At 40.6% G+C, this 24,278-nt stretch overlaps 1 protein-coding gene across 1 annotated transcript in view; it reads left to right on the top strand.

Moving 5' to 3' along the window:
- ACTN2 (actinin alpha 2) overlaps window positions 1–24,278 on the top strand; it is a 78,958-nt gene that overhangs the window by 10,856 nt on the left and 43,824 nt on the right. Inside the window, exon 2 of the mRNA XM_033841775.2 lies at window positions 23,646–23,760. Within this exon, the coding sequence (XP_033697666.1) occupies window positions 23,646–23,760 (115 nt within the window). The remainder of the gene's footprint in view (window positions 1–23,645; window positions 23,761–24,278) is intronic.

Raw genomic sequence — 24,278 nt, 5'->3', positions numbered from 1 at the left:
CATTGTATATATGTACCACATCTTCTTTATCCATTCCTCTGTTGATGGACATCTAGGCTGTTTATTGGCTATTGTGAGTAGTCAAAGGTGATGCTTTTTAACCACTAAATTTTTCTGTTTTCGTTGCTTTTTTGCTCAGAGTTTTAACCAACAACCCAGAGAAAACACCTGGAATTCAGTATTCCTAAGTTTTCACTTATCCAAAACCTACTGCCCATGCATAAGGGTGTGTGTGTCTGAATTTTTAATTTCTAAATGGGTCCAGGGGGAGCATCTGATGAGAATGAGAAGACTAAATTTTGAGTTATGGTAAATACTGTCCTTCCAAGGTAACCCCAAGTGAGGGCCTAGCAATCACTCTGTACCACAAAAGTGCCAGAGGAGGAGGAAACGGACCACAGGAAAAGCCAACTACACCTCTCAAATGGAGGCTTACAGGACATGCCATTAAGGGCACATCTTTGGAATTACCTGCTGGTCTGTCTGACACAGTTCCAAAAAGAAGCCGGAGTTCAGGATGCCTAAGCATTTGAGTCAGTTCCCGTTTGGAACTAGAAAAGGAGACTTCCAGTGGCAAGAGCATAGATTAGAGCCGTCCTCCTGCAGACGTGATGTCTTAGTGGACAGGGATGTTCTCCAAGATTTGGGCTCCACAGAGATTCGGCCAAAGGCAGTGCCAAGGACTCCCTTCACTTTACATTGAAAAAAATCCTGCCTTTCTTTTATTTATTTTTAACTTCTTATTATGGAAAATTTCAAACATATATAAAAACAGGACATATAGCGAATCCCTCTGAATCCCACTGGCCAAGGAAAACCAAAGTTTCATGAATAGGGGATGCCTGGTTCTTTTTTCCCCCAGCTTTATTGAGCTGTCATTGACAAATAAAACATTTTATATATTTAAAGTGTGCCACATGTTTTGATAAATGTATACATTGTGAAATAATTACCAGGGATGTCCAATACTAAAAGGAAAAAAAAAGTTTTTATGTTCAATAGATGCTTTATTCTCTAAACGAAATTTTGAATCAAAACTGCCAATTAAGCCTACAGTTGCCTTCCCTGTTTTGAAACATCAGTCTCCTCCCCCCCAGACCCCACGCTTCCTGCTACCCCTTTTGGCTGTCCAGGCCTCCTCCCTGCTCTGCTGGGATACCTCTCCTAACCCCCAGTTCTCCTAGTAATTTCTCATGCTGTTAATGTTACAACTGGCTATTTCTAAAAACCAAAGATTGCCAAGACCTGCTTTTCCAGAGATCATCAATATTTTAAAGGTGACCTTTCTAAGACAATAACGCTGTTATCTAATTCCAATGGTGAATTTCAGGCTCTGTAGGAGAAGAGGACAGAATTGTGCAAAGAAAGCACTGTTGGCAGAGGTAAAGCCTTTTAACATCCTGTAAACGGGGATGGTTAACTGCTGTTTGTGGCCCCTTGTAAAGTCAGTACTGATAGGGTATTTCTCTTCTCCTGCTGCAGACTGATCTGATAAACTGACCCGATAACCTCCTTCAGGTTTATTGGTCTAGCGCCCGCGACCACTGCTTTTACTTCTTTGAGTGGGGAGCCTGAATTTGAGACAGGAGGTGGGCACCGTGTCAGAAGAGGCTGAATTTGATACCTCTGCATCTTTGTTTCCTCCACCACCCCAGAGTGCAGGGAGGAAGGAGCAGAACACACGTGTTAAGTGTTCTTGGGGAAAGGTTATTTTTAGGGGCAGTTTTGCCAAGACTGCTTCTGCAGCTTTTCTTTAGGTACAGATCACATCCTCACCTGCTTAGGTATGTGAATTTCTAGGGGAGCCCTGGGAGGGATGGGGGCTGCTGCCTGCACTTAGCAGTTCCAGGCCACCCCCTTCCTTACAAAGATTCATTTTAGTTTGTTTCCCAGCTTTATTGAGATGTAATTGACATGTAATATTGTGTAAGTTGAAGGGTTACAACATCTTGCCCATCTTTCAGGTTCTCTATTCTTTTTTTTTAAGAAGATGTTGGGGGTAGGAGTTTATTAATTAATTTATTTATTTTTGCTGTGTTGCGTCTTCATTTCTGTACGAGGGTTTTCTCTAGTTGTGGCAGGCGGGGGCCACTCTTCATCGCGACGTGCGGGCCTCTCACTATCGTGACGTCTCTTGTTGCGGAGTACAGGCTCCAGACGCGCAGGCTCAGTAGTTGTGGCTCACGGGCCTAGTTGCTCCGCCGCATGTGGGATCTTCCCAGACCAGCGCTCGAACCCATGTCCCCTGCATTAGCGGGCAGATTCTCAACCACTGCGCCACCAGGGAAGCCCAGGTTCTCTATTCTTTATGGAAGGAAATGAGGAAGGAGGGTGGACTGATTCCAGAGGTAGGGTGACCCCTCATCCAGGTTTGCCCAGGACAATCCCAGTTGTGGCTCTTGTCCCAGAGTAACTATAAATAGCATCACCTTTGACTCTCAGAAGTGGTCCAGTTCGAATTCTGTGGTCACTGTTCAGAGGAGATACACAAGGCCACCTCAGAGAAGGTTACCATAGTATCGAGACCCAAATAATTTGTATATTGGACAGTAATGCCTTTTCTCAAAGTTCTGGCCTATTTCTGAACTTGAAAGAATGCAAATATTGGTGAAATGAGAGTTCTAAAACTTTGACAGTTTTAAATATCACTGTCTAGTAATTTCTGAATCTTCTAACTCACGAATCCTTTAGAAGACCAAGCCTTGTAGCCAGCGGTGGGAGTGAGCCCTGCGTCTGGAGGGTGTGGGACCACGGACCCCGCTGGATGCCTACTGTGGGCCAGGTTTCCCTCTGAAATGCACATTGTCGTCGTCCTTATGGTAGTTTGTATGCCGTCCGTGTGGTTTTATAAATAGTATATATACTCATATGCAGATAGCTTGCTATTAATACGTGCTAGGCTTTAAGGGTGCTTATTTTGCACATCTAAAAAACTAAGGGTTAAACTTTATTGAGATATCTGGACCAATTTCCAAGGTTGGATCTCTGGGTTTGTCCTTATGACAGCTTAAGTCTTTTTCTAATAAAATTGTATATATCTTTAGACACTTGAAAGTCTGGAAGTGAAGTGGTGATAAATATATATACTGTGGGACAAAATCGTGTTTCATGTAAAATTGTCCCTTCTGTCATGAGACACAGGTGGGGCTGTCACCATTCGAGTCCATTAAGGACTTGGTCGGGAAGCAGGGTGAATGTTGTCAGAAATACTTGGGGAGTGACAGTGGGTTCTATTGCTGTCTGTCACTGGTGTCTGGGTAACTGGATACTGAGGATTTCTCTGCTGCGGTCCTTGGACTTGGACAGTGTGTACCTTCTCCGTGGGCATTTTAAAACTTCACATTGAAATAGGGATTTTAGTGTCAAACTTCAAAAAAGTCCTGAAGTAGCACCTCACCGACTGATTAACTTAAGAAATGTAAGCTTGCTGGAATGTATCCAATGTAAGTAGTTTTTCTTTTACAGGTAAAAAGATGGAGGCTGAGTGAAAGAAAGCTAGCTAACATAATTACAGATAACCAGGGAAGGGAGAAGAATCTAGCCTAACAAATGATATAGACTTTCCCAAACTACCTTTTTAAGATACATTTTCAAATAATCACATCACCCAAGTCATGTCTTCACTACAGAAAATATGGAGAAGAAATTTAAAAAGTCATACTGTAGGGAAAACTAGTGGTAACATTTTGCCATATTGCCTGCTAGATGACTTGACGCCGTACTAGAAAAGCATGTATTTCTGTCTTTTATACTATAATATATGACTGTCTGAAATGGCTCAGGATACGAAGACTTTATTATCTATTTTTATGAACACTTTTTAGTCAGCATGAGCCCTAGGGAAGAACCTCTCGATGGAGGAAATCCCAGCCTGGTTCCCCCAGGGCGGAGTGGGCAGGAACTTTGGAAGTGACCGGCTTTCCTGGTTTTTAGCCCTTCTGTTTTCCAGAGCTTTCCGCGTATGTAGAGCAAAGCTGTAGACGGACCTAATTGGAGGCTGTTCCTCACTTAGAACTGTGCTCTGTCCAAACTGCCAACGCAGAGACTGGCGTATTATAGAGAGCTGTTCCCTTTGAAATGAACACTTGAATTTCTCTGTGCAGACAGCCATTTGTTTGGGTCCCTGAAAATAGTAACAGTATGGTGAACCTGAATTAAAGAATATTTATTTTGGTGTCTGGGTAGTACAAGCTGCTTCCCCGGTTGCTGGGATGGACCGGGGTTGGGGAGGGGGCCATCAGTGTGCTTTTCTTTAAACTTGAATTCATCCTCAAGAAGAGAATCGTGAAAGTACAATTAATGTTGCTTTTGCCTATAACCGAGCAACAGTTGGGTCTGCCCTGTCCCAGAGCCATGTCTTACACATAATTACCCAGGCTCCAAGGGAACAAGTTATTTTGGAAAGCATAACTTAGGATCAATCGTATGTGAGGCTGTTGGGAGCCTTAAATGCTTGCTTACCAGAAAGTCGTCAAAGGAATTCTCCACGGAGGTCGTGCCAGCTTGGGGGAGGCAGGTGTGACCCCACAAAACTCCCAGCCAGCGGCTAAGTCAGGCTCTTGACCTCAGGAAATCTTTAAGCTCAGGTGACCAGGCACCAATAGCTTTCATGTGGTTCTTTGAGCTTACCGCTTTTTGTTTTTAATACTTTAGAGCAAAAACGACCAAAACTTTGATTCTGTAGAGATTTGATTTGGTTAGCGTATGCCTCCAATTGTTTAGGAAGTATCTGCATATTTCTAATCTTAACTTTTTTTTTTTTCCCATTTAACAGTTAAAATGGGGAAGTTTCATCAAGATCATTTAACTGTCCTTTAGAAGACAGAAGGCTGTAACTTTTTTTTTTATAATTAAGATTTTGTTTCAAGCATTGCAAAACATCCCTTGGAATTAAAGGAGAGGTAGTTTGGATTGCAAACTAGTATTGGGCGTCAGTGGCTCACAGAAGTGTTTGATGTCCTTGCTTAGGTTGCTTCCCTCTACCTTGAGAACTACAGAGATGCAGAGATGAGTAATTGCCCCTGAAAAATAAGAATTAGGAGAATGAATAATAAGGACTCCTGTAAGTGGTAATAAAATGTTTGTAGGAAATTTCATGAGCTGGGAGGAAATTAACAGATGGAGGTACTTCAGCTTCCAGAGAAATGTAAGATTTTTTTATGAAACAGAGAAAAGTGCTAAATAATTCAACCCAAATCCAATATTATTTCTGGTGATCTGTATAAGAGGGAACACGGGGACGCACATTGGGTTTTAAATGAAAAAGGAATGCAGTAAGCTGAGACTTCAGACAGTTGTCATTTTCACAGGACAAGCAAGGCGTACTGTTATTAACATCAGCAAGTGATAGACCTCAGTTATTTTAGTGTATCATTCTTTTTGTAAAATTTTTGCTCATGTCCTTTTTTATTTTTTATTGAAGTATAGTTGATTTACAATGTTGTGTTGATTTCTGGTGTACAGCAAAGTGATTCAGTTATATATATATAACTTATAACTATATACTTCCCTTATAGTTTGTTACAAGATACTGAATATAGTTCCCTGTGCTATATAGTAGGACCTTGTCGTTTATCTATTTCATATATATTAGTTTGTATCTACTAATCCCAAACTCCTAGTTTATCGCTCCCTCACCCTCTTTCCCCTTTGGTAACCATAAATTTGTTTTCTGTGTATCATTCTTGTGCATTAATTACTATTTGTCTTCATCAAAATCAGTAAAATTTAGACCAGAATAGTGAAAATTTTAGCACATGTGAATGTTGACCTCTTTTTAGAAGAAAGACTAAAACTATTAAAAGGTAGTTCTTAAATAAAGGTAAAACCACGACTCTCATACAAGAAGAAAAATAAACATGTTAAAGATGTTATTTAACTTACTAATGAGAAAACTGGAGAGGTGTTCCAGCCAGTTCAAAAGAGACTCTGAAGAACAGTAACATTTATAGATCTACATATTGAAATTAATGTCCAAATGGTGGCAGATACTTTTCTCTGGGTGGAAGGAGGGTTGTCCCTGAACTGGACAGAATGCATTCCTTGTCTGAAGACAAGAATGACTTTGCATTGCTCTTGATCATCTTTGGCTTAGATAGATGAGCTGTAGAAGAGCATAGAAGTGATGCCGTAGACAATGCACAACTTTCCCTTTGGAGCTCAGATGCTTCCCAACATAAAGTACCTCATTTAGCTATTTCCTCTTTCCAAATTTCATAACTTTCTGTTACATCCTTTCTGGAAGTTACAGAAGAGACTCCACATAGTAGGCAGGTCATTCCTTTTTTATTTATTTACTTATTTATTTTTAATTTGGTTGAGACTGGGTCTTAGTTGCGGCAGGCAGACTCCTTAGTTGCAGCACATTGGATCCTTAGTTGTGGCATGCGGGATCTTTAGTTGCGGCATGTGAACTCTTAGTTGCACCATGTGGGATCTAGTTCCCTGACCAGGGATTGGACCCAGGCCCTCTGCATTGAGAGTGTGGAGTCTTATCCACTGCTCCATGAGGGAAGTCCCAGACAGGTCATTCCTTAAACCGGAATTAGTCCGGGCTAGATTTGGCTTTGTTAAAAAAACTGAAAAGCATTTTTGTCCTGTTAGGCAGCCTCAAGGGTTTTTATCACATTTCTTCATCTATTCTGAACATCCAGGGACTAAATAGAAGTCAGTCTTATGAGCCTGGTGATTGAAGCCTAAAATTCACGATGAAAACCAGACGTGGTTAAGACTGTCTTTTCAGAGGCTGGGAGAGCCATCTTTAACCTCCCCACTTCAGTCATCCATTAGCCTGATTCTATTTTTAGGTCCCCTCAGCAGTAAGGTTGCCTTTTACTTTTTATGAGGTGTTTTTTGGGAAACAAGATTACAGACTCCTTTTTTTTTAACGTTTAAGGATTCTCTAGTTAAGTTTGACACGATAATAATAATTTTCAAAAGCCTGGAACTTGAGCAAATAGAGATTTTTAGCTCCGCGCTGTTTTTTATTTTTTCAGTTTAAAAAATCTGATTGCTATCTCCTTTGATCTATTCCAGAAGGTCAAATAAGATGTTATTCAGCAAATAGTTACTGAGTGCCACTAGGTCCCGGGCACTGTCTAGAACACAAAACAAAAATCCCAGCTTCTCTGTGTGGCACTTTCACAGATATTTTTAGAATGTTCCAGGTGGTGGTGTCACCCACCAGGTATTTCTGAGAGGATTATTCCTGCTTCCCTACCAAGTCCTTAAAGAATTCTAAATGGTGACAGCCCTACTTGAGTTGTTTGTAGGCTTTGATATTCCTTAATTAGAAATTGTTAGGTATTCTCACATTGCCTACAAAGAGATCCTGAATCCTGCTTGAAGGCAGTATTTGTTGGGGATGAATAAGTGGGAAAAGGCTGCCTCTGTTTTTTTCTCTTTCTTTGTCTTTGAGTAATCAAATTTGTATTGATGAGTATTCCTGTTACTCAAGTTAAAAGCAGTATGTTGTTACTGTTGAGGCTCCAATTCATTTATGACTGAAATTGTCAAGTTTAAGCTTGAAGTATTAAAAATTTGAATGAGTGCTAGCTCTGTGTGTGTGAATACAGGTGTCCCTGCTTGGTGCTGATACAAAGGTGAATAAGGGAAGACTAGGGGCTTCTGTGTTCATTTTGTGGTTCTCTGATTCATAATATGTATGCCTGCGGGCATATAAAAGCCTGGGAAACCAGTTGTGGGCCTTCCATTTGCAATGGAATGCAGTGATATTTGTCTTTTAAAATTTTTTTAATTTATTTTATTATTTTACTTTATTTAAAAATATTTTTTGGCTGAGTTGGGTCTTCGTTGCGGTGCGCGGGCTGCTTCTTGTGGTGGCTTCTCTTGTTGTGGAGCACGGGCTTCAGTAGTTGTGGCATGCAGGCTGAGTAGTTGTGGCTCACGGGCTCTAGAGCGCAGGTTTAGTAGTTGTGGTGCACGGCCCTAGTTGCTCCATGGCATGTGGGATCTCCCCAGACCAGGGCTCAAGCCCGTGTCCCCTGCATTGGCAGGCAGATTCTTAACCACTGTGCCACCAGAGAAGCCTGGAATTTGTCTTTTTACACGAGTTAATTTTAAAGTTCATGGGAAAAATATTTTTACCCTCTATGAGCAAAAACTAGTGTTCTAAGCACCTTGTACCTTCAGGAAATTAAGATATGCCAGTGGGTGTCCTTGTTTCTTTTAATGGTGGGGTGAGTACTTGTGATAAACCAGCAAAGATGGAGACCTGGCATGGGTCTGGGTTCTTGGATCACAGACCTCCTTGTATCCTTCTCTGTGTACAGCAGTAGGCTATGAAATGTGCTGAGTGACAGCATGTTTATGTTCAGTTATCAGAGGTAGAATATCTCCTCTGTTCAAGTAGACATAAATTGTGACCATGGGCTGTCTTCATTTTTCTATGCGATGACTTACTTCCATTTCCACTTCAGGTTTCTTTGAATTGCCATCACTGACTGCTGGTATTTCTGTGTGTGTTCCTGTAGCATTTATATTTGCAAAATATTTTCCAGTCGCTTAAAATTCATCATGCTTCCCAGCCAACTCATCGAATTAGGTCCATGGTGCATTGCTTAGGGGAAGAAATAAGCCACATGATTAGCAGAGGCAAACTATTATATATAGGATGGATAAACAACAAGGTCCTACTGTACAGAACAGGGAACTATATTTAATATCCTGTAATAAACCATAATGGAAAAGAGTATGAAAAAGCATATATGTATAACTGAGTCACTTTTGCTGTACAGCAGAAATTAACACAACATTGTAAATCAACTGTACTTCAATAAAATGAAAAGAATACAGGATAAATCCAAGGAGAAACACGCTAAGACACATATTAATCACACTATCAAAAATTAAATACACAGAAAAAAATACTAAAAGCAGTAAGGGAAAAGCAACAAATAACATACAAGGCAATCTCCATAAGGTTAACAGCTGATCTTTCAGCAGAAACTCTGCAAGCCAGGAGGGAATGGCAGGACATATTTAAAGTGATGAAAGGGAAAAACCTACAACAAAGATTACTCTACTCAGCAAGGATCTCATTCAGATTCGATGGAGAAATTAAAACCTTTACAGACAAGCAGAAGCTAAGAGAATTCAGCACCACCAAACCAACTTCACAACAAATGCTAAAGGAACTTCCCTAGGCAGGAAACACAAGAGAAGGAAAAGACCTACAATAACAAACCCAAAACAATTAACAAAATGGTAATAGGAACATACATATTGATAATTACCTTAAATGTAAATGGATTAAATGTTCCCACCAAAAGACACGGACTGGCTGAATGGATACAAAAACAAGACCCATATATATGCTGTCTATAAGAGACCCACTTCAGACCTAGGGACACATACAGACTGAAAGGAAGGGGATTGGAAAAAGATAGTCCATGCAAATGGAAATCAAAAGAAAGCTGGAGTAGCAATTCTCATATCAGACAAAATAGACTTTAAAATAAAGACTATTACAAGAGACAAAGAAGGACACTACATAATGATCAAGGAATCAATCCAAGAAGAAGATATAAGAATTGTAAATATTTATGCACCCAATATAGGAGCACCTCAATACATAAGGCAAATGCCAACAGCCACAAAAGGGGAAATTGACAGTAACATAATCATAGTAGGAGATTTAGCACCCCACTTTCACCAATGGACAGATCATCCAAACTGAAAATAAATAAGGAAACACAAGCTTTAAATGATACATTAAACAACATGGACTTAATTGATATTTATAGGACATTCCATCCGAAAACAACAGAATCCACTTTCTTCTGAAGTGCTCATGGAACATTCTCCAAGATGGATCATATCTCGGGTCACAAATCAAGCCTTGGTAAATTTAAGAAAATTGAAATCATATCAAGGGACTTCCCTGGTGGCGCAGAGGTTAAGAATCTGCCTGCCAATGTAGGGGATACGGATTCGAGCCCTGGTCTGGGAAGATCCCACATGCTACAGAGGAACTAAGCCCATGTGCCACAACTACTGAGCCTGTGCTCTATCTAGAGCCTATGAGCCACAACTACTGAGCCCGCTTGCCTAGAGCCCATGCTCCGCAACAAGAGAAGCCCATATACTGCAACGAAGAGTAGCCCCTGCTCACTGCAACTAAATAAAGCCCGCATGCAGCAACAGAGAGCCAAGACAGCCAAAAATAAATAATAAATAAATTAAAAAAATAAAAGAAATCATATCAAGTATCTTTTCCAACCACAATGCTATGAGACTAGATATCAGTTGCAGGAAGAAAACTGTAAAAAATACAAACACATGGAGGCTAAACAATACTAAATAACCAAGAGATCACTGAAGAAATCAAAGAGGAAATAAAAAAGTACCTAGAAACAAATGACAATGAAAGCACAACAATGCAAAACCTATGGGATGCAGCAAAAGCAGTTCTAAGAGAGGAGTTTATAGCAATACAATCATACCTCAAAAAACAAGAAAAATCGCAACAACCTAACCTTACACCTAAAGCAATTAGAGAAAGAAGAACAAAAAACCCCCTAAGTTAGCAGAAGGAAAGTAATCATAAATATCAGATCAGAAATAAATGAAAAAGAAATGAAGGACACAATAGCAAAGATCAATAAAACTAAAAGCTGGTTCTTTGAGAAGATGAAATTGATAAACCATTAGCCAGACTCAGAGAAGAAGAAAAGGGAAAAGACTCAGCAACAGAATTAGAAATGAAAAAGGAGAAGTAACAACTGACACTGAAGAAATACAAAGGATCATGAGAGATTACTACAAGCAACTATATGCCAATAAAATGGACAACCTGGAAGAAATGGACAAATTCTTAGAAAAGCACAACCTTCTGAGAGTGAACCAGGAAGAAATAGGAAATATAAACAGACCAGTCACAAGCACGGAAATTGAAACTGATTAAAAATCTTCTAACAAACAAAAGTCCAGGATCAGATGGCTTCACAGGTAAATTCTCTCAACATTTAGAGGGGAGCTAACACATATCCTTCTCAAACTCTTCCAAAATATAGCAGAGGGAGGATCACTCCCAAACTCATTCTACGAGGCCACCATCACCATGATACCAAAACCAGACAGGGCTTCCCAGGTGGCACAGTGGTTGAGGGTCAGCCTGCCAATGCAGAGGACACGGGTTTGTGCCTCAGTCTGGGAAGATCCCACATGCTGCGGAGCGGCTGGGCCCGTGAGCCATGGCTGCTGGGCCTGTGCGTCCGGAGCCTGTGCTCCGCAACGGGAGAGGCCACAACAGTGAGAGGCCTGCGTACGGCTAAAAAAAAACCAGACAAAGATGTCACAAAAAAAGAAAACTACAGGCCAATATCACTGATGAACATAGATGCAAAAATCCTCAACAAAATACTAGCAAACAGAATCCAACAGCACATTAAAGGATCATACACCATGATCAACTGGGGTTTATCCCAGGAATGCAAGGATTCTTCAATATACGCAAATCAATCAATGTGATACACCATATTAACAAATTGAAGGATAAAAACTATATGATCCTCTCAGTAGATGCAGAAAAAGCTTTTGAAAAAATTCAACACCCATTTATGATAAAAACCCTTCAGAAAGTAGGCATAGAGGGAAGTTACCTCAACATAATAAAGGCCACATATGACAAACCCACAGCCAATATCATTCCCAGTGGTGAAAAACTGAGAACATTTCCACTAAGATCAGGAACAAGACAAGGTTTCCCACTCGCACCACTATTATTCAACGTAGTTTCAGAAGTTTTAGCCGCAGCAATCAGAGAAGAAAAAAATCAAAGGAATCCAAATTGGAAAAGAAGAAATAAAACTGTCACTGTTTGCAGATGACATGATACTATACATAGAGAATCCTAAAGATGCTACCAGAGGACTACTAGAGCTAATCAATGAATTTGGTAAAGTAGCAGGATACAAAATTAAGGCACAGAAACCTCTTGCATTCCTATACACTAATGATGAAGAATCTGAAAGAGAAATTAAGGAAACACTCCCATTTACCACTGCAACAAAAAGAATAAAATACCTAGGAATAAACCTACCTAAGGAGACAAAAGACCTGTATGCAGAAATCTATAAGACACTGATGAAAGAAATTAAAAATGATACAAACAGATGGAGAGATATACCATGTTCTTGGGTTGGAAGAATCAACATTGTGAAAATGACTATACTACCCAAAGCAATCTGCAGATTCAACGCAATCCCTATCAAACTACCACTGGCATTTTTCACAGAACTAGAACAAAAAATTTCACAATTTGTATGGAAACACCAGAGACCCTGAATAGCCCAAGCAATGTTGAGAAAGAAAAATGGAGCTGGAGGAATCAGGCTCCCTGACTTCAGACTATACTACAAAGCTACAGTAATCAAGGCAGTATGGTACTGGCACAAAAATAGAAATATAGATCAATGGAACAGGATAGAAAGCCCAGAAATAAACCCATGCACATATGGTCACCTTATCTTTGATAAAGGAGACAAGAGTATACAGTGGAGAAAAGACAGCCTCTTCAGTAAGTGGTGCTGGGAAAACTGGACAGCTACATGTAAAAGAATGAACTCCCTAACATCATACACAAAAATAAACTCAGAATGGATTAAAGACTTAAATGTAAGGCAGATATTATCAAACTCTTAGAGGAAAACACAGGCAGAACACTCTATGACATAAATCACAGCAAGATCCTTTTTGACCCACCTCCTAGAGAAATGGAAATAAAAACAAAAATAAATAAATGGGACCTAATGAAACTTCAAAGCTTTTGCACAGCAAAGGAAACCATAAACAAGACCAAAATACAGCCCTCAGAATGGGAGAAAATATTTGCAAATGAAGCAACTGACAAAGGATTAATCTCCAAAATACACAAGCAACTCATGCAGCTCATTATCAAAAAAACAAACAGCCCAATCTGAAAATGGGCAGAAGACCTAAATAGACATTTCTCCAAAGAAGATATACAGATTGCCAACAAACACTGAAAGGATGCTCTGCATCACTAATCATTAGAGAAATGCAAATCAAAACTACAGTGAGGTATCACCTCACACCGGTCAGAATGGCCATCATCAAGAAATCTACAAACAATAAATGCTGGAGAGGGTGTGGAGGAAAGGGAACCCTCTGCACTGTTGGTGGGAATGTAAATTGATATAGCCTCTGTGGAGAACAGTATGGAGGTTCCTTAAAAAACTAAAAATGGAACTACCATATGACCCAGCAATCCCACTACTGGGTATATATCCTGACTAAACTGTAATTCAAAAAGAGTCATGTACCCCAATGTTCATTGCAGCACTATTTACAATAGCTAGGACATGGAAGCAACCTAAGTGTCCATCGACAGATGAATGGATAAAGAAGATGTGGCACATACATAGAATGGAACATTACTCAGCCATAAAAAGAAACGAAATTGAGTTATTTGTAGTGAGGTGGATGGACCTAGAGTCTGTCATACAGAGTGAAGTAAGTCAGAAAGAGAAAAACAAATACCATATGCTAACACATATATATAAAATAAAAAAAAAATAGGTTATGAAGAACCTAGGGGCAGGACAGGAATAAAGACACAGACGTAGAGAATGGACTTGAGGACACAGGGAGGGTAAGGTTAAGCTGGGACAAAGTGAGAGAGTGGCATGGACATATATACACTACCAAATGTAAAATAGATAACTAGTGGGAAGCAGCCGCATAGCACAGGGAGATCAACTCCGTGCTTTGTGACCACCTAGAGGGGTGGGATAGGGAGGGTGGGAGGGAGACAGAAGAAGGAGGAGATATGGGGATATGTGTATACGTATAGCTGATTCACTTTGTTATACGGCAGAAACTAACACAACATTGTAAAGCAATTATACTGCAATTAAGATGTTAAAAAAATTAAAAATAAAATGAAAAGAAAAGAAAAGGAAAGTAATAAGCCACAGGAGAGATGAGCTGACTTACCCACACCAGATGCTGAGCTGGTCACAGAGCCAGGCTTTGGATTTTAGGGTCGCTGTTTTTTAGGGACTGCTAAACTGAGCTGTTGCATGCCATGTTATGCAGCAGGATCTTGGAGACTAAGCAGAGATTTGTGGGTGGAGAAGAAAGGGCTGCCCGCCATGTCGTTAGCTGCCTGGTTATGCCAGTTATGAGAACAGGAGGGCCCCAAATGGGCTTCCGAGATATCTGGTAATTGATTGTAGCACATGCAGCATCCTTAGAAGGAACACTCTTCTACTTACGTATTTCTTGCTTTGATTCAATTTTTTAAATGTCTGTAGTTGAGAAGTGTACTTGGGTGCTTGGTAACCTTGAAGGTTTGGAATGTTTTCAACATCAGATGATTATTCAGCGTTCACTGTGCTGAACAGTCGGTGACAACTGTTGAGTGACTGCTGGGTCCAGAGAACTATCCTAATGTTAGTATAAACTCCAGCAGAAACACCATTTTTTTTTTGGCAATTTACATTAAAAAAATTTTGGGGTGTTTTTTTTTGTTTTGTTTTGTTTTGGCGGTACGTGGGCCTCTCACTGTTGTGGCCTCTCTCGTTGCGGAGCACAGGCTCTGGACGCGCAGGCCCAGCAGCCATGGCTCACGGGCCCAGCTGCTCCGCGGCATGTGGGATCCCCCCGGACTGGGGCACGAACCCACGTCCCCTGAATCGGCAGGCGGACTCTCAACCACTGCGCCACCAGGGAAGCCCCTGGTGTTTTTTTTTTTTAATTGAAGTATAGTTGATTTACAGTGTTGTGCTAATTACTGCTGAACAGCAAAGTGGTTCAGTTATACATATATATTCTTTTCCATTATGGTTTCTCATAGAATGTTGAATATAATTCCCTGTGCTCTACAGTAGGACCTTGTTGTTTATCCATTCTATGTGTAATAGCTTACATCTGCTAATCCCAACCTCCCACTCCATCCCTCCTCCAACCCCCTCTCCCTTGGCAACCACCAGTCTGTTCTCTATGTCTGTGATCCTGAGAAACACCTTTTATTTAAAGATGGTTGAGTGTCTGAATCTTTCAATTTAAGGTCATTCTGCTGATTTTTCTGATGTGACGCTGGAGTGGCCCATTTTTCTGGGCGTTGTGGCATTGTCCAGGCTCACCCAGTGCTATTCCCCCTGTGATTTGTGGGTCAGGGTCTTTCTGGCTGAGGGGTGGTGAAGGTTTGTGGTGAACCAGCACATCTGCTTCTGCCAGCCACATGGTTTGCAGGAATTTCTGCCCTCTCAAAGGAGCGGCTCCCTGCCCTTCAGGAGGGCAGTGTGTCCTTTCTTAAACGCTGGAGCTGCCCCCCTTCTCCCTTACAAAATGTGTGCATCTCTCTAGACACCTGCACCCCTGCCTTACTTTTTGAATATTTAAAAAGAACAAGGAAAGCGATTAGGAGGGATCCTGGCAAATTGAGAATTTGTGAAGTGGAAAAGAAGACACTGTTATAATGATTATTGTAAATAGAAAAACAAATGGAGCATTTTTAGAAAATCAACTTAACAGAGCTGTGGTTTTCAACAGTTTTTCATGGGAGGCTGTTCAGAACCACTGTGATAATAGGTCGTGTGGCCCGGCTGGCCTTTGTATTTCTTCTCCTCCTGATAACCTTTTGAATTGTTTCATTAAGTTGATCATGACAATTTTTTGGTAGCTGGGAAGGTGTCAGGACGTGAAGGACAAATAATTGCATGGTGTCAGAGTCAGAAATAGAATCCGAGTTTGAGCCACGACTGTGGGCGGGACTGGACTCCACCTGCCCTCCCTGCTCCCTCTCAGGGACCACTGCCCCTGCTCACCTGGGGCTCAGTTGTCCCACCCATAGGATGCAGGCCAGGAATTCCCATGCTAGCCACTCAATGTCTTTACTCTCTGAGAACAGTAAGTGATAAGCAAACTCAAAATTGTAGAACACTCTGATGGTGCCCAAACCTGTTTAGACCTGATAGACAATGCTGTTTTTCTTTTTTTTTGGATGTATAGTTGATTTACAGTGTTGTGTTAATTTCTGCTGTATAGCAAAGTGAGTCAGCTACACACACACACATATATAGTTCCCTGTGCTAGACAGTAGGACCTTATTGTTAACCATTCTATATATAAAAGTTTGCATCTGTTAACCCCAGACTCCCAGTGACAATGCTGTTTTATAATTAGTGGATTTAAAAGCTGAAAATTATTCGGGCTTGCCTATCCTGAGCTTCGTGCTGCAGGCTCTTCCCGAACGTCCCAGCCCTCAGTAAACCCTGTTCTATTTTGTTCAGAAACGCCCAGTGGCTGTAGTGAGTCTCCATGTTAGGAAAGGTGACCTCTAATTAGTATTTTATGCAGTTATTATGAAAATAAAAGCTGATTAACAGAGTATAAAAGAAATTGATAGCTGTTGTGTTGCCAGATTTTTGTTTGGAGAAAATGGAATAGTAAATTGAACAGGGATAGTCTTATAGGAGCCAGCCCAACCCTAGAGCCTTATTGCTAGAAGAATTAATAATTAACTGATGATATGAGATGGACTCAAATTCAGAGGACCGTGTCAGATTCAGGATTGATCTTTTTGGTTCTTATTTGTGTCTCCAGGTGATAATCTTCTCCAGGTAGAGATGCAAACTTATGTTATTTAAACAATATATATAATCACAGATATTACTCATTTTGATTAAAAGACCTTGTTTTCCCTTCTCTCTTTGGAATAGTCTACAATGTAGGTTGTTGTGTCTGTAGAATTAATTGACTTAATTAACTTGTATAGAAACCAAATACGAATGCATAATGGTCAAGCTTATCTCAATATTTCAGTGAGGACATAAGTGCTTTTTTTTTTTTTTCCTGCTCTGCACGGCATGTGGGATCTCAGTTCCCTGACCAGGGATCAAACCCGCGTCCCCTGCAGTGGAAGCACAGAGTCCTAACCATTGGACCACCAGGGAAGTCCCTTTTTTTTTTAATAAGTGCTTTTTTTGCCATTAAGCACATTGTATTGGTTGTCATGGCATATAATTTAACTTTCAGAAAGACAGTGGTCTTAGGATTCCTATGGGCTTGGGACTTTGCTAGTATGTTCTTCAAGGAAGAAGGTATGGCCTCTGAATGGGGGTAGCAATTCTTGCTAACAGATATTCCTGGAAAACTCTTCCAACTGACATTTTTCTTTCTTTTTCTTTTTTTTTAATTTTTATTTTATTTTGGAGTATAGTTGATTTACAATGTTGTGTTTCAGGTGTACAGCAAAGTGATTCAGTTATACGTATACATGTATCCATTCTTTTTCAGATTCTTTCTCATATAGGTTATTACAGAATATTGAGTAGAGTTCCCTGTGCAATACAGTAGGTCCTTGTTGATCATCTATTTTATATATAGTAGTGTGTCTATGTTAATCCCAAACTCCTAATTTACCCCTCCCCCCGATCTTTCCTCTTTGGTAACCAGAAGTCTGTTCTCTATGTCTGTGAGTCTGTTTCTGTTTTGTAGATAAGTTCATTTGTATCATATTTTAGATTCCAGATATAAGTGACATGATATTTGTCTTTCTCTTTCTGACTTACTTCACTTAGTATGATAATCTCTAGATCCACCCATGTTGCTACAGATGGCATTATTTCATTCTCTTTTATGGCTGAGTAATATTCCATTGTACATATGAACCACATCTTCTTTATCCTTTATTCTGTTGATGGACATTCAGGCTGCTTCCGTGTGTTGGTTATTCCAACTGACATTTTTCTCAACCACCATGTTTCAGGGGTTGAAGAGCATTTTCTGGATCTCTTAGATTATGTTCAGGAAGATAACGGGGCAACGACCGCTGATTGTTTGAGTATCCTTCAGACTTATCCCAGGAAAACAGAATACTATAAGTCACAGGCACATCGCCTTAACCCCCAGGCCCTCTTCTTCTGCTCCCTGTGTTTGGAGAGTTTCAGTACCATGACCAGAGAGGGTCCTGTATGAGCAGGGAGACCAGTCTGCACCCACAGGACTGTCCATCCTGGCCAGTGACTCATGGGTTATGATTCTGTATGTTTCAGGAAGAAATGCTAATATTTGCTCCCATTGCCTAAGGCATATACAAAGTGAGACAGTGACTCCCATGCCCTTCCGTCTTTTCCTCTGGGACTTGAACACTTGTTCCCTTAGCTTTTTTTTTTAATATATACATATATATTTATTTATTTTTATTGAAGTATAATTGATTTACAATGTTGTGTTAATTTCAGGTGTACAGCAGAGTGATTCAGTGATACATATATATCTATTTTTCAGATTCTTTTCCCTTAGAGGTTATTATAAAATATTGAGTATAGTTCTGTGCTATATAATAGGTCCTTGTCGGTTACCTATTTTATATATAGTAGTGTGTATTTGTTAATCCCAAACTCCTAATTTATCCCTCCCCCCACCGTTTCCCCTTTGGTAACCGTAAGTTTGTTTTCTATGTCTGTTAGTCTACTTCTGTTTGGTATATAAATTCATTTGTATCACTTTTTATTTTTAGATTTTACATGTAAGCAATATCATGATATTTGTCTTTCTCTGTCTGGCTTACTTCACTTAGTATGATCATCTCTAGGTCCATCATTCCCTTTGTCGTGCGCGTCTTTGAAGGGTGAGAAGGACTGGAAGCATCAGCCTTTCCTGTCTGCGGGTAGGCGGTTCATGCTTTCCCATCCTGGTTCTCTTTGCGTGGCTCTGAGAGGTTTTTTTCTTTTTTTTGTTTTTTGTTTGTTTGTTTTTTTGCGGTACGCGGGCCTCTCGCTGTTGTGGCCTCTCCCGTTGCGGAGCACAGGCTCCGGACGTGCAGGCTCAGCGGCCATGGCTCACGGGCCCAGCCGCTCCGTGGCATGTGGGATCTTCCCCGACCGGGGCATGAACCCGTGTCCCCTGCATCGTCAGGCGGACTCTCAACCACTGCGCCACCAGGGAAGCCCAACACCATATCTTTTAAGAAAGGACACCTGCCTTCCTAATCTGGTTTGAACCAAGGAGCCTCCCTCCAAAACCACGTGGACCTACATTGGTTCCATTTGACTTCTCCCAGATTTAGTTCACAGGGAACTTAAAGATGCATGTTGCCATCAAAGAGCAAGAAAATCCACAAAGAAGTCTTTTTTTTTTTTTAAATTAATTTATTTTATTTTTGTCTGCACTGGGTCTTCTTTGCTGTGTGCGGGCTTTCTCTAGTTGTGGCGAGCGGGGCCTACTTTTTGTTGTGCGAGGGCTTCTCATTGCAGTGGCTTCTTTTGTTGTGGAGCATGGGCTCTAGGCGCATGGGCTTCAGTAGTTGTGGCACACGGGCTCTAGAGCACAGGCTCAGTAGTTGTGGAGCACGGGCTTAGTTGCTCCGCGGCATGTGGGATCTTCCCGAACCAGGGCTCGAACCCGTGTCCCCTGCATTGGCAGTCGGATCCCCAACCACTGCGCCACCAGGGAAGTCCCCACAAAGAAGTCTTTTAGGTACAATATGTGGGATTTTGTTGCTGCTGTGATGGCTTTTGTTTTTATCTCCTCCACGATTAGCGGGATTTTCACAGAAGCTGCGGACTATGGGGAAGGCATAGGAACAGTCTCTGTAGGCCGTGGTAATGGAAACTGTAAATAGAATGAAAATTAAACAGTCTAATAAAGCTTAAAATTCCTTTTCAGAGTGCACTGGCTTCTTTGCAAGCTATTATCACAGAGCCTTGGGGTCCTTTTTCGCATTTGAGTTGGTTAGTCAACCACCTTTATTGGCTCTTCGGAATACTCATTAAAGAAAGCGAAACTTCATTAGGCTTAACTGACAAAATTGACCTGGTAGATTCAGTTCATTCTCTGGATTTGCACAGCTAAATAATTACCTGTGGTAAGTTACCTTCATCACATACATACCTATAAAAAGGTGGTATCCAGGGGCTTCCCTGGTGGTGCTGTGGTTGAGAGTCCGCCTGCTGATGCAGGGGACACGGGTTCGTGCTCCGGTCCGGGAAGATCCCACATGCCGCGGAGCGGCTGGGCCCGTGAGCCATGGCCGCTGAGCCTGTGCATCTGGAGCCTGTGCTCCGCAACGGGAGAGGCCACAACAGTGAGAGGCCCGCGTACGGCAAAAAAAAAAAAGGTGGTATCCAGCAGATGTTCACAGTGTTCCATAGTGGGGGTCAGGAAACCTGCATTGATTTCATGAAAAGCTTTGGGGTTCTATCCAGAAGTGCTTCTGATACTTATATTATGAAGGGGCTTAAATAACATGGTAATAAGGTAATTTATACCAGCAATATTTGCCTTTATTATTATTTTTTTTTTTTGCGGTACGCGGGCCTCTCACTGTTGTGGCCTCTCCCGCTGTGGAGCACAGGCTCCGGACGCGCAGGCTCAGCGGCCATGGCTCACGGGCCCAGCCGCTCCGCGGCATGCGGGATCCTCCCGGACCAGGGCACAAACCCTCGTCCCCTGCATCGGCAGGCGGGCTCCCAACCACTGCGGCACCAGGGAAGGCCTGCCCATTTTTAATTAGAGTATAGATAAAGATAATTCAATAAATATTTTATATCATTATATTTTTTTCTCTGTCAGTTCCATAACCCACTGTTCTCTTGTGCCTTCCCCAAAAGGTTATGTATATGGTTAGTCTCGGTATTGTGAAAAAAAAACAAACAGAAAACCTTTAAAGTAGTTTTGCTTGCTGAAAATGGGGCCTGGGAAGTTTTTCACTGTATGAACTTAGTTATCTGGAAGCAACCTAAATGTCCATCCAAGGAGCTAGTTAGAAAATAAATGAGGTATAGTCACGAGAGTGGAATACCATGCAGCCAGGAATGCTCTTTGCTGATACTGAATGACCCTAGGTTATAGTTTTCTTACAAAATATAAAAAAGCCAGGTGCAGAACAATGTGTATGTTATGATTTGTGTTAAAGGGATAGAAAAAAGATGTGTGTGCCTTTGTGTTTACGTATGTATACAATATTGTTGAAGAGAAACACAAGACACTGAATCTCTTTGTCGTTCCCTCTGGGGAAGGGAACTCAGTGGCTGGAAACAGGAGTGAGAGGGAGGCTTTCCACTTTATGCCTTTTTGTACCACTTGAATTTTGAACCCAGGTAATAATAGACTCTTGTTAATAATCTTAGCTTCAAAAAACAAAATTTGATTATGTATAGTAGCACTGTCCAATAGAACTCTCTGTGATGCTGGAAGTGTTCCGTACACATCTGCACCATCCAGTACAGATGTGCTTGTACACATGTGGCTTTTGAACACTCGAAAGATGGCTTGTACAGCTGGAAAACTAAAATTTTAATTTCCTTTCATTTTAATTAATTACATTTAAATAGCCAAGTATGGTTACTGGCTATCATATTGATTGGGTGCAGACCTAGAGTATATGACTTAGAGTATCTCTTCTGTTTAGACCTGACTAAAGTTTAGATGTGTTTTAGGAGAAATAACTCTTAGTTTTGGCTCTCACAATAACATTTATTATTGGAAGTCCAAGAAAATACCTATATTTTCTTTTTGTCCTAGAATTTAAAGCCATCACATATTTCTTTTTCTTAAATTTATTTTATTGAAGTACAGTTGATTTACAGTGTTGTGTTTATTTCTGCTGTACAGCAAAGTGATTCAGTTATACATCTATATTCATTCTTTTTCATGTTCTTTTCCATTATGGTATATCACAGAATATTGAATATAGTTCCCTGTGCTATACAGTAGGACCTTTTTTTTAAACATCTTTATTGGAGTATAATCGCTTTACAATGGTGTATTAGTTTCTGCTTTATAACAAATTGAATCAGCTATACGTATACATATATCCCCATATCCCCTCCCTTTTGCGTCTCCCTCCCACCCTCCCTATCCCACCCCTCTAGGTGGTCACAAAGCACTGAGCTGATCTCCCTGTGCTATGCGGCTGCTTCCCACTAGCTATTTTACATTTGGTAGTGTATATATGTCCATGCTACTCTCTCACTTCATCCCAGAGTAGGACCTTGCTCTTTATCCATTCTCTATATAATAGTTTGCATCTGCTAACCCCAAACTCCCAATCCATCCCTCCCCCAGCTCCCTTCCCCCTTGACAACCAGAAGTCTGTTATCTGTATCTGTGAGTCTCTTTCTGTTTTGTAGATCAGTTCATTTGTGTCCTATTTTAGATTCCACATATAAGTGATATCATATGGTATTTCTCTTTCTGACTTACTTCACTTAGTATGATCATCTCCAGGTCCATCCATGTTGCTGCAAATAACATCACATATTTCTTGAAATAAGTGCCCATCAGTCAGATTTGAAAATCCTTTTTATTACCCAGAAAAATCATTTTTATGGAAAACTGTGTCTTTTTGTAGTCTTACTTGGAAAAACTCTATTTTTGAGAGGTTCATCTTCTCATCTATAACACAAACCCTGTTTGTCTGTCTCGCTGCAGCGTAATGTGCGGGCACTTTGTTCCGGAGCCCAGCAGCTGTTGTGTGACAAGGGCACAGTTTGCATTCTTAGCCAGCAGCTGCCAGAAGCATTTCTAATCTGGTTTTGGCAGGAAATAGTGCACAAGTGGAAACCAAGTTAAAAGAAGTTTGAAAAATAAACAGAATGACTTTGGATGCCACTTAGTATAGAGTTCATCTTTCTGCTTAATATTGCCCTAGTTATTTGTTAACATGACTAGCCTCTGAGCCCTTCCAGGGCAGGGCTGTATCTAATTGTCTTTGAAATCCGGGGTCTAGCCCAGGACCTGGAATATGCCAGTAGGAGTTCATTATTATTGCTACTACTACTATTATTATTATTAATGATTGACTATACTGCAAATTTGTTTAATTGATTCAGTTACTAGCTTAAAACAGTTGTTCATCCAGGATAAACTAGTTGTAGATAATTAGTGGTTACGGGTCCCTCTTCTCTTCCCCTTTCTACTGCACAATGCCGCCCACCCTCTGCTCTAAAGTACGACATTTTGAACATTCTTTAAGCATAATTTATTCATCCATTCTGCAAGCACGCTGATTTCTGTTGTATGCAGGGAATAAGCACATCCTAATTTCCTACAGAATAAGAGGTTTTCAGAAGGCAAAGGCATAGGTGTAAACATGGTATCTTTTAAAAAAATTTTTATTAGTTTTTTAATTGAAGTATAGTTGATTTACAATGTTGTGTTAGTTTCAGGTATACAGCACAGTGATTCAGTTATATATATATTATATATATATATAATGTATATAGTTATATATATATTTTATATATATATAATATATATATATATATTCTTTTCCCTTATAGGTTATTATAAAATATTGAGTGTAGTTCCCTGTGCTATACAGTAGGTCCTTGTTGGTTATCTATTTTATATATAGTAGTGTGTATATGTTAATCCCAAATGTGTTACCTTTCTAAACTGAAGGCAAAAATTCCTCAGGTGGTTAGACCCAAAAAATGATTTTTTTTTGTCTCTAAAGAAGAAAGTTTATTAAAATCTTACCTTCAGGGCTCAAATCATGCTTTCCATCCAATTCGGTCTGCTCTCTCTCAAAGGTCCAGGATGCCCCAGCCTCCTGTTCTCCCCACGATGTGTAAGATGTCAGGCATGGTCCATGTGGAGGGGCTCTGAGTGCTGATGGGGCTGTGCTCAGCACTGTTTGCTTCTTGTTGCAGACCTTCACTGCCTGGTGTAACTCCCACCTCAGGAAAGCTGGCACTCAGATCGAGAACATCGAGGAAGACTTCCGGAATGGCCTTAAGCTCATGCTGCTTTTGGAAGTCATCTCAGGTGAGTCTTAAACATTTTTCATACATGTTATACCCAATCTTACATGTACTTCTATGTCCGAGCAGTAGATACGCATCTGTTTTTTTTGTTTGTTTGTTTGTTTTTTTTAAAAAAATCTCCCTTTGAACCTGGCTGGGGGAGATGGTATTATTGGCAAAGCAAACGTTTCCAAAGAGCGGTCTGCCTGGAGTTATTTTTCTGTTCTAAAAAAGGAGTGAATCCTGTTTAAAATTGACTTATTAAAATCATGTTTCTACCACCCACTTCAAAACAGAATAAGAGAAGAGAAAATGACATTCATATGACTGCCCACCAGGCTGCCCTCTCCACTAAGTCCAGCTAGTGTGTATTCCAGAAATTGTCTTTCATGCCGAAGGCCAGTGTACATGTTGGCTTAACTCTGAACACAGGAGTTCAAGTCCCAGAGGGGTTATCCTTTGCCCTAAATGTCAGCTGGCTGGTTTAGACTGTGGACTGGAGAGTGGATCGGGCTTAATTAAAGAGGTGTGACTGGGAAG

Source organism: Tursiops truncatus, chromosome 16 (assembly GCF_011762595.2).
Source record: "Tursiops truncatus isolate mTurTru1 chromosome 16, mTurTru1.mat.Y, whole genome shotgun sequence".
Lineage (NCBI taxonomy): Eukaryota > Metazoa > Chordata > Mammalia > Artiodactyla > Delphinidae > Tursiops > Tursiops truncatus.
Note: the sequence above shows the minus strand (reverse complement) of the source record. Positions and strands in the feature narration are given on the sequence as shown.